General features: G+C 40.9%; 1 protein-coding gene across 1 annotated transcript; it reads right to left on the bottom strand.

Moving 5' to 3' along the window:
* Nucleotides 1–5,871: 5,871 nt before the first annotated feature.
* YAE1 (YAE1 maturation factor of ABCE1) lies at nt 5,872–10,337 on the bottom strand. Its single transcript, XM_007127373.4, has 3 exons — nt 10,152–10,337; nt 8,084–8,205; nt 5,872–6,476 (listed from the first exon to the last, which is right to left on the bottom strand). Exons 1-3 carry the CDS (start codon nt 10,278–10,280, stop codon nt 6,047–6,049), a joined length of 681 nt encoding a protein of 226 aa, XP_007127435.2. The 5' UTR covers nt 10,281–10,337; the 3' UTR covers nt 5,872–6,046.
* Between the last annotated feature and the right edge of the window lie 899 nt (nt 10,338–11,236).

The following is an 11,236-nucleotide window of genomic DNA, read 5'->3' as shown; positions in this document are numbered from 1 at the left end:
AGTAGTTGCAGCACGTGGGCTCAGTAGTTGTGGCTCAGGGGCTCTAGAGCGCAGGCTCAGTAGTTCTGGCACATGGGCTTAGCTGCTCCGCGACATGTGGGATCTTCCCGGACCAGGGCTCGAACCCGTGTCCCCTGCACTGGCAGGCGGATTCTTAACCACTGCGCCACCAGGGAAGCTCCTAACATGATGTATTTTGGAATCCTAAATTTCTGATTTCATTTTCACTTTGGCTAGTAAATAGTTATTTTTTTCTCTCATCGAGCACCACATATGCATCTATATACAGGGTGTGGTAAGTGCTGGGGATATAATGATGAATAAGTTACTTTCCTGAATAAATCTGAAGTTTGAGGTACTCAAAGTGATGCAGAGGGAACACTGGGAAGGGCAACTACCTCTGCCTAAGTTGAAATTTGAGCCCGTATTGACAGATAAATAGGAATTTGCTGGGAAGGAAGGATATGGAATGAAAGTATTCCAGGCAGAAGAGTCAGAGTGAATAACTTTAGGAGTTGTGGATTGTCCACAAAACACTGGAGTAGTGTCCATAAAGAAGTGTAGCATGTGTGTGTGCAGTGGAGAAGGAGGCAGGATGGAAAATCAGACAGACAGTGCTGCTCGGGCCTGGAAATGAAACTGAAGTTTATCGCTTACCCAGTAGAAGTAAGTAGTGATGAGCAGAACAAGAAAAAGTGCCGCTGCAGAAGGCAGGCAGCAGGACTGTAAAAGTAGATGGTTCCTCGTGTCCAGTGACGGAGGAGACAGGAGAGAGGACTGAAACCCAGACAAGTGAGAGGACAAGTGTATGACTGAAAATCATACAACCAGGGCAGTCGTGTGACTTAGCAGCCACCAGTGACCTTACCGAAAAGCAGTTTGAAGTTCAGGAGTGAATGGGGAGAAAGCAATTTGAGACAGTGACTGCGGACTCTTCTTCCGGTAGGTTTTTTGGGAAAAGGCAGTAAACGAGAGCAAAAGCAAGAAAAGCAACTATGGGGCGTGAGGTATCTTCATGATGGGAGGTTTGAGAATTTCTGTAGAGCAAGAAGTTTGATTGGTAGTTTAAGATGGCATATGATATTTATCTTCATCTACTGGTCTGAAATTAAGAATCTCTAAAATACAAATCAAAACTCACACTGGTCAGAATGGCCATCATTAAAATGTCTACAAGTAACAAATGCTGGAGAGGGTGTGGAGAAAAGAGAACCCTCCTACAGGGGGAATGTAAATTAGTGCAGCCACTATGGAAAACAGATGAAGGTTCCTCAAAAAACTATAAATAGAGTTGCCATATGATCCAACAATCCCACTCCTGGGCATGTATCTGGACAAAACTATAATTCAAAAAGATACATGCACCCCTGTTCACAGCAGCACTATTCACAATAGCCAAGACATGGAAACAACCTAAATGTCCATGAACAGATGAACAGATAAATAAGATGTAGTACATATATACAATGGAATACTACTCAGCCATAATAAAAAAGAATGAAATAATGCCATTTGCAGCAACACGGATGGACCTAGAGATTATCATACTAAGTGAAGTAAGTCAGAAAGAGAAAGATGAACACCATCTGATATCACTTACATGTGGAATCTAAAATATGATGATACAAATGAACTTATCTATGAAACAGAAGCAGTCTCAAAGACATAACAGAACAGACTTGTGGTTGCCAAGGGGGAGGGATTGGGAGTTTGGGATTAGCAGATGCAAACTATTATATATAGAATGGATAAACAACAAGGCTCTACCGTATAGCCCAGGGAACTATTCAATATCCTGTGATAAACTGTAAAGAAAAAGAATATAGAAAAAAGAATAAAAAAGAATGTCTTTCTATATTTATTTCTGTGTCTTAGACTGGAACACAAAACTTTAGTTTGAAGACAGATGAAAAGCACATCTTGGACTTGGTTCAAGGCTTTTATTTTGGTGTACCACAAAAGCAGTTAATAAGCAGCGCTAAGGATATAAATGAGGTAAGGACGCAGGTAGGTGAATTCAGCTGCCCACTTCTGCTTGTTTGTGTATCACAAAAATTTTGGTGGCCTCAATACCTCTAGCAACTGAAATGCCAGAAAAGCATAGTATTGTGGGCTTAAAAAACAACAAATAAAAAAACCCCACATATGTCAGTATCTAGAAGTAACTTATTCAAGGTGAAAGTTCTGTTTTTAAGGAAGCCACATCATCTAAGCCTAATGTCTAGGTCCTGGGTCTTGAAACTGCTGTGTCTGCTCTGGGGCAGTCTTGCTTTACATTTATCTTCATCTAAGGTCTTTTCATGACAACACTTGGCAGGCTTAGAACACACGAGGCAAAGGTAAAAGACACAAGGCAAGGTTTCTTTCCTTCGCTCTTGTTGGTTCTAATACAGAGGCTCATGAAACACAGGTATAATGAGCATTCCATTAATTTTCCTCTGCAGTCCAGGAACTTCTGTGTTTTTTAAAAGGCAGTGTAAGCCTAAGAGATGTTTTCAACCCAACAGCTTCATTCAACTCAGCTAATTCTCTTGAGTTCCTTTTCTATGAACATCTACACAAAAACAACCTATTTTCAACGGTGGCAAAGGGTGTTATCTTCAGGAAATTCTGTCAGGGTGAGCCCAGATAAAATCTCCAGATTTGCTGCACTCATAAAATTTTTACTCAGGGTGACTTCCTTGAGATGTATTATTAAAGATGCATATATTTCATATCTAATATGCATGGCAGAGCAACATGAAGACTTCAGAGACTGCTTATAATATTCCATGTGGTTTGAGATTTTTGCTACATTCATAAATATGGAAAAAAGTATCTACATAACAAGACAAATCAGTAAATCTCTGAAATAGTGTTTACATCTAGAGAGATACAATCACTTTTTTTTAAAAAAAACCATCTGTCAAATGTCACTTGATATCTTCAGCATGTTTTAGTAAATCCTGACATACTTTATGGTCTTCTGATTTCAAATTTGTTGCTTCAATTTCATAATGTCCTGTGAACTCTGAAGAGGTTGTAAGATCACAGCAGTACATTTTCTTAATATCTTGAAACACCTCTTTTATCAGGGTATTTTCTCAGGGTATTTTCTCAGGGTATCAGTCTTTTACAGTAGATGGCAGATATAAATTATGGCTATCAATGAGGGGCAATTATTTGGGTGCCTCTGAAGTCAGGCATGTTACATAAATTTGTGTTTCAGGCAAAAAAGTGATGAAAAACCCTTTCCTGATTTTATATGTTTAGGTCCTGGAGCATAAGTTTGAATCTCATTTTATCTATGCTAGACTAAGAATATTGCTACAAGATAATACAGAAGTCAGTGGCTTCAATGTTTTATTCCTAAATAAATATGAAGCAAAACTGCAGTTTAGGAATAATCTGGCACACTGTCAGGTAACACTACTAACTCATTAAAACTTGGATAAGCTAAGTAAGTACTTTAGCATGAATGTATTTTCTGTATTTTTCACAGAATTGTGTCCTTACTCTTTTTTTTTTTTTTTTTTTTTTTTTGCGGTACGCAGGCCTCTCACTGGTAAAAGACACAAGGCAAGGTTTCTTTCCTTCGCTCTTGTTGGTTCTAATACAGAGGCTCATGAAACACAGGTATAATGAGCATTCCATTAATTTTCCTCTGCAGTCCAGGAACTTCTGTGTTTTTTAAAAGGCAGTGTAAGCCTAAGAGATGTTTTCAACCCAACAGCTTCATTCAACTCAGCTAATTCTCTTGAGTTCCTTTTCTATGAACATCTACACAAAAACAACCTATTTTCAACGGTGGCAAAGGGTGTTATCTTCAGGAAATTCTGTCAGGGTGAGCCCAGATAAAATCTCCAGATTTGCTGCACTCATAAAATTTTTACTCAGGGTGACTTCCTTGAGATGTATTATTAAAGATGCATATATTTCATATCTAATATGCATGGCAGAGCAACATGAAGACTTCAGAGACTGCTTATAATATTCCATGTGGTTTGAGATTTTTGCTACATTCATAAATATGGAAAAAAGTATCTACATAACAAGACAAATCAGTAAATCTCTGAAATAGTGTTTACATCTAGAGAGATACAATCACTTTTTTTTAAAAAAAACCATCTGTCAAATGTCACTTGATATCTTCAGCATGTTTTAGTAAATCCTGACATACTTTATGGTCTTCTGATTTCAAATTTGTTGCTTCAATTTCATAATGTCCTGTGAACTCTGAAGAGGTTGTAAGATCACAGCAGTACATTTTCTTAATATCTTGAAACACCTCTTTTATCAGGGTATTTTCTCAGGGTATTTTCTCAGGGTATCAGTCTTTTACAGTAGATGGCAGATATAAATTATGGCTATCAATGAGGGGCAATTATTTGGGTGCCTCTGAAGTCAGGCATGTTACATAAATTTGTGTTTCAGGCAAAAAAGTGATGAAAAACCCTTTCCTGATTTTATATGTTTAGGTCCTGGAGCATAAGTTTGAATCTCATTTTATCTATGCTAGACTAAGAATATTGCTACAAGATAATACAGAAGTCAGTGGCTTCAATGTTTTATTCCTAAATAAATATGAAGCAAAACTGCAGTTTAGGAATAATCTGGCACACTGTCAGGTAACACTACTAACTCATTAAAACTTGGATAAGCTAAGTAAGTACTTTAGCATGAATGTATTTTCTGTATTTTTCACAGAATTGTGTCCTTACTCTTTTTTTTTTTTTTTTTTTTTTTTTGCGGTACGCAGGCCTCTCACTGTTGTGGCCGCTCCCGTTGCGGAGCACAGGCTCCGGATGCACAGGCCCAGCGGCCATGGCTCACGGGCCCAGCCGCTCCGTGGCATGTGGGATCTTCCCGGACCGGGGCACGAACCCGCGCCCCCTGCATCGGCAGGTGGACTCTCAACCACTGCGCCACCAGAGAAGCCCTGTCCTTACTTTTAATAAACACAAAACTGAAACAAAATTTAACAAATATGGTATGGTATCACTTATATGTGGAATCTAAAAAAATGATACAAATGAACTTATAGACTCACAGCCATAGAAAACAAACTTACTGTTACCAAAAGGGAAAGGAGGTGGGGATAAATTAGAAGTTTGGGATTAACATATACACATTACTATATATAAAATAAACAGAAAGGACCTACTATATAGCACAGGGAACTATATTCAATATTTTGTAATAACCTATAATGGAAAAAAATCTGAAAAAAAATGTATAACTGAATCACTCTGCTGTATACCTGAAACATTATAAATCAATTATACCTCAATTAAAAAACTAAAACAAACTTTAGTATTTTGTTTTAATTATCAGTATAAACATTTTTTTCAGCTTTACACTTATTAGCCTCTTAATTTCAATATATACATGTCTACATAGCTATATATATCTATGTGTGTCTATTTACAACGTTAGCCATTAGGTAATTTTTTGTAACTTTGGTCTGATTACAAGGTGAGGTCCTAATCACAAGACAAAGTGCTAAGAGCAGAAGGTAGGACTAAGTCCTTACAAAATAACAGTTGATGCTTGAACTGCAAGAGTTTGAACTCTGAGGGTCCACTTATACTTGGATTTTTTTTTCCAGTAGTAAATACTACAGTACTGTACGATCTGAGACTGGTTGAATCTGAGACTCGCAACTGCAGGTATGGAGGGCCAGCTATAAGTAATATGCGGATTTTTAACTGCATGGTGGGTGGGTACCCCTAACACCTGTGTTGTTCAAGGGTTAACTGTAGTCTGATTCTTGTTCATTTCTGCTAATAATGAGTTCAAAAATGCTTGATTTTGATCAGAAATTTGAAAATGACAACTGGAATTTCTGAGCATACCTTAAACCACGTAAAAATTACCAGTGACAAAGAAAATAGGCTTATATTAAATAGTGTTAATTTTGAAGACATTTCAAACTTCCATGAAGGATAACCTTACAAGTGAAGTGTTCAATGTAGAAACCAGTATAAATTTTGGTTAGCTTGTTCAGAAACAAAATGTTCTAAGAATGTTCTGAATATTATTTTCATTATTAAAGTGAAGATAATTTTTATAGTTGTTTGAGGTGCTGTAATATGTCTACTGGTACTCCCAGCTGTTTTACCAAACTGGCTGTCTGTTCTAAAATCCAAGTGAGGCTTGGGTTTTCGGAATGTGCATGCTCCTGTGTTCTACAACATTTTAAAGATGAACAATCTACCCCGCTAAGATTCTTGCTACAGTTTTTGTTAAAGTCAGCATTATTTTCATAGAATCTTTCATCTTTAGCTTCATCAATCTTTTCCTCAGCTGGAGCTATATGACAAAGGTCCATATCCTGAATGGAGTCCAATAAATCTACAACATGGGGCTGTGGAGTGATTGATTTCAGATGTCTGAGCACATACTCTTCACACTGGCCAACTGCATCCAGAAGATTATTTATTTTACTGATCAAAGCCGAACTATTATCATGAAGGTGACACCAGGAGAGCAAAGCACTGAACAAAAATATAAGCAAGAGTTAAATAGAAAAAAAATTAAAGAAAGGCTTTTAGAATTTTTGATGCTAAGGCTTACATGTTTCTTTTCCAGATAACACCATGCAAAAATTATTAATAAGAGTAATGCAAGTCAAAATCAGGAAAGTAATGATGGTAAAATAGGATTAAAAATATAAGGACAGTATCTTTCAATAGGAATTAAACAATTGGACTTAATCATATAAACTGTTTATAATTCATAACCCCTCCTTCACAGCTCTACATCCACTCTTCCTGATTTTAGATTTTTCCCCTTATGACTGTGTAGCTTCTGTTGAAAAAGGATACAACTAACAGAAAGATGTGAAAAATCAGTTCCTCCTTTAAGGACATCAACCACTTTCTAAACCAGTGACTCTCAATCTTGGATGCACATTAGAATCACCTGGGAAACTTTTAAACTTATCAAGACTCAGGTCACACCTGAGACCAATTAAATCAGAATCTCTGGGGGTATTATTTTTTTAAAGCTTCCCAGCTGTAACAAGGTGCAACCAAGGTTGAAAACCACTGTTCTAACCATATAGCTGCTTGCCATCAAAACCGAAGGTTAGGGGTAAAAAAAAGTTTTGAGACAACTTCACCTTTCCAACTTTGTTACAGAGTAGACACTTTGCTGAGCTAACTAACAATTTTATTGAAGAAGGTTAGAATTCTTCTAGTCCTAATAATTATTTTTCTTTACTTTTTTAGTATAGACACTTTTATTTTTTGACATTTCAGATCATTCACATCATGAAATAATGGTTGTTGTGAAAAGTAATGATGTTTTAAAAAATGGAATCAATTGATGTAAGGTTTAGCAGTAAGCTTTCTAAGCTTATAAAAGATTAACTTGATGTGACGATAAACATGTCATCATTTTCCTACTTTAGTATAGTATAAATGCTGATTCCCGACAGCTGAATTTTAGAAAACCTCAATGTAATGAATTTTTCTTTTGTTTTGACAACTTTGTTTTATAGCTTTTAAAAATCAGTGATTCCTTGAAGCATTTTGTTTTTCTCTATAGAGGGCAGTTTAAAAGGTATAAAGCATCAAAGAGGACAAGCCTGCCATGCTCCTAGCTCCATGTGCCATTTGATCACTTGGTTCTGATACATGCCATTATTGCTATGGAATCTTGACAGGTGTTCAAAATTCAGGACTAAAGTAAATGGAATCATTTTTCTGTTACCAGCTATAATTTTCATCATGTACTTCTAGTCTAGATGTCTGTTTTATTGTGTTCTGCTACATGCGGAAGACTAAAAGCTTTATTCAAAACCTGAAGTTCTTTTTAATTACTTTGAGATACAGATTGGTGGTAGTTCAGGTAGCAAAAAATACACACCTTCCTATCATTTCTTCGCAGTAAAAGACAACACCTGGCTCACATATTAAAGTGGATGAACTTTTGACTTTTTGAAGGCGATTTTATTCTATGCTCTGCTGCACTCTTTTGTGGATTTAACACTAGGAAAAGCACTTCACTTTAAACGCTTTACTTTTACATATTACTTTAATAAAAATCCTCCAGTAGTACTGAGGTTAAAATAATTCAGCATTAAAGTTTTAAAAATTACCTCAATGTTCCTCTGAGTTGTCCATAGTTTATAATGACTTCTGCACCTTCCTTATAACCTTGATTGAAACCTTGTTGAAGAGTAACTGCTTTGCCAGCATCTATTCCATCTCTATAGCCTTCCTAAAAATAAGAAAGTAATGAAGAATTACAGTTGTAACTAACACCAAGTAAACCACTGTAGGTTTTTCTAGAAAGTCATAAAACCAATTTGGAAGACTGATGAAACAGGCCTCTACTGGGTTATTTAACAACACGGTTCTAGAACATATGGCATAACCACACAACCAAAGTAGACTACGCTTCTCATAAAAGTTTATTATTGGTTTATCCCATTTTTGAAGCCTAGACTTATTGGGCACATTTTTTTTTTGTTTGTTTGTTTTGCGGTACACGGGCCTCTCACTGCTGTGGCCTCTCACGTTGCGGTGCACAGGCTCCGGATGCGCAGGCTCAGCGGCCATGGCTCACGGGCCCAGCCGCTCCGCGGCATGTGGGATCCTCCCGGACCGGGGCCCGAACCCGGTTGTTGCGGTGCACAGGCTCCGGATGCGCAGGCTCAGCGGCCATGGCTCACGGGCCCAGCCGCTCCGCGGCATGTGGGATCCTCCCGGACCGGGGCACGAACCTGTGTCCCCTGCATCGACAGGCAGACTCTCAACCACTGCGCCACCAGGGAAGCCCCATTGGGCACATTTTTAAAATTTATTTATTTATTTATTTTTGGCTGCGTTGGGTCTTCGTTGCTGCGCGCGGGGTTTTCACTGCAGTGGCTTCTCTTGTTGCGGAGCACGGGCTCTAGGCACTCGGGCTTCAGTAGTTGTGGCTCGCGGGCTTAGCTGCTCCGTGGCATGTGGGATCTTCCCGGGACCAGGGACGGAACCCGTGTCCCCTGCGTTGGCAGGCGGATTCTCAACCACTTCGTTGGGCACATTTTAAAATACTGACTCTATACAGTTGTACAAAACCCTGTGTTAGCAGTAGCTCCACAGAGAGGAAACATGGGGAATTACGTGTTTGGTCCCCTTAACAACTGGACTGGTGTGGGTGGGTGACGCAGGGCAGTAAGGTCTTGGAACGGAAGAAGGGAAAGAGGAAACTGGTTTAGCAAAAGGACCATGAGAGGTCTGGTTTGAGAAATTTTGCTTGATACCTAAATTCAAGTAAACTGCAAATCCTCTGTGGGAAGGGATTTTTTTGTCCCGCCCTAGCACTCAAAAGATGCTCGGTACTGACTGGCCTCGCCTCAGCCTTACGTAAAGCATTTCTGACACTGACAACCTGGTTGTTATGCTGAACAAGTACTATTTTACTGAAGCATTAAACAAGCGCAGATTTAGTGGCAACTTAATGGTGCCAAGGATCCTAGCTGGAATGGACCTCACCCTTCGGTCCTGCCCCTGAACTAGGCGCTGAAGGCTCCACCTGGAAACTGGGGGTGTGGTGTTAAGCTGAGTCTCAACAGTGAGACAACTAAGAGATGGATAATTGACACCCGACAAATTAAAAAAACAAAACCAAACCCAACATGAATACTCCCTTACCTAGCCACCAGGAATCCACGTTAGCTTTGTCTTACTGCCCTCGACAACATTCTTAAGCGCACTTTTTCCAGCTGTCCTGATTACCACCACTCCTAACTTTAGGCTCCCGGGCCCTTCAAGCACCCCATGTCAAGTGCGTACATGTCCTCTGCCAGCCATAATTAGACACATACAGTCAGTGTATACGTTTCTCCGCCACCCCCTTCCCTCTGACCCTCATTAAACTGAAATCTCTTCAAAGCCTAAGACAAAGTTTATTTTGTTCGCCGCCGCCCAGTGTCCAACGCGCCCCACGGGCGCTCTAGGCACGCGTCCTGTGGTGTCGCGCGCTTTCAAGGAACCCATTGGGAAACCCTAGCAGGACGCGGGCAGGACTGCATGATGAGGGGGTAGGGAGGGCAGCGCCGGGCCGGACCCGGACCACTCGGCCCTTTCCTCTCGGATCCCCGCCTCTTCACAACGCCGTGCGCCTCTCCTCACAACCCGGTACAGCAAGGGACGCCCACCCCCTCCACGCAGCTTTACTTGGACTCGTCTCTGCATGTGGCTCCGCCATTCCCGCTGCACCAGGGCCGACTCGTCGGCTTCCTCGTCAAAAACGTCCCTCTCCTCTCCAGGACTCTGGACCAAAGAAGCGGCTCGAAACCACGACATCACTGAGGAAACTTCAGAGGCGCCGGCGCCGGAAACGCCGGCAACTCCTTCCGGTCCGAGGGGCGGGGCGAAGACTGAGGAGGGGGGCGTTTGCCTCGCGGGATGGCTGCGCGTGCGCGTTGCAGTGCGCGTGGGTGTTCGCGGTGTTTCGATGTTGGCAGGGCGTGCCGGAAGGGTTCTGGATCCCAGTAGGGTCTTGGCTCCCGCCCGATCCTTTTTGCTACCTGGTGTTGTGGGAGCTCTCTCACTTGACTCGAAGTGTGGGCGTGCACTTATTGTGGGCGAGGCGGATTCCTACCAAGTGGTGCCTGTCCGGCCTTGACCTCTGCAGAAGGCGGCGCCTACCCTCAGTGAAACCTTGTCCCTTCCCATCAAGGTCTCTACAGGGGTCGGGTTTTGGAGAGGGCGCATTGGCAAAACTTTTCAAGGTAGTTCTTTTGAGGGATTACGTCTGTCTTAAAATCCCCCTCAGGGCTTCCCTGGTGGCGCAGTGGTTAAAAATCCGTCTGCCAATGCAGGGGACACGGGCTCGAGCCCTGGTCCGGGAAGATCCCACGTTCTTCAGCGCAACTAAGCCCACATGTCACAACTACTGAGCCTGCGTGCTGCAACTATTGAAGCCTGTGCGCCTAGAGCCAGTGCTCCGCAACAAGCCACCGCAATGAGAAGCCCACGCACAGCAACGAAGAGCCGCAACTAGAGAAAGCCCGCGTGCAGCAACAAAGACCCAACTCAGCCAAAAATAAATAAATAAATAAATTTATTAAAAAAAAAAAAAATCCCCCTCAGTACATTTAAAGGGTTGGACAGCCCAACTTTTTTAATTGTAGGAGTGTGGAATGAAGTACAATAAGATCAAAAAGTTAGATACTGCAGCCATTTTGAGATCAATAAATAAAGAGTGCATTTATAAAACGAATTGTATTTCTCATTGATTCACAGTATCTTGTGCTGAC

Source organism: Physeter macrocephalus, chromosome 5 (genome assembly GCF_002837175.3).
Source record: "Physeter macrocephalus isolate SW-GA chromosome 5, ASM283717v5, whole genome shotgun sequence".
In the NCBI taxonomy this organism is placed as follows: domain Eukaryota; kingdom Metazoa; phylum Chordata; class Mammalia; order Artiodactyla; family Physeteridae; genus Physeter; species Physeter macrocephalus.
Note: the sequence above shows the minus strand (reverse complement) of the source record. Positions and strands in the feature narration are given on the sequence as shown.

Excerpts from the sequence above, each read along its gene's own strand:
- YAE1 (XM_007127373.4), bottom strand. The coding sequence starts at position 10,280 with ATGTCGTGGTTTCGAGCCGCTTCTTTGGTCCAGAGTCCTGGAGAGGAG. Across the intron at positions 8,206-10,151 it reads ACATGCAGAGACGAGTCCAA|GAAGGCTATAGAGATGGAAT; the intron begins GTAAAGCTGCGT and ends TCTTATTTTTAG. Across the intron at positions 6,477-8,083 it reads CAACTCAGAGGAACATTGAG|TGCTTTGCTCTCCTGGTGTC; the intron begins GTAATTTTTAAA and ends ATTTTTGTTCAG.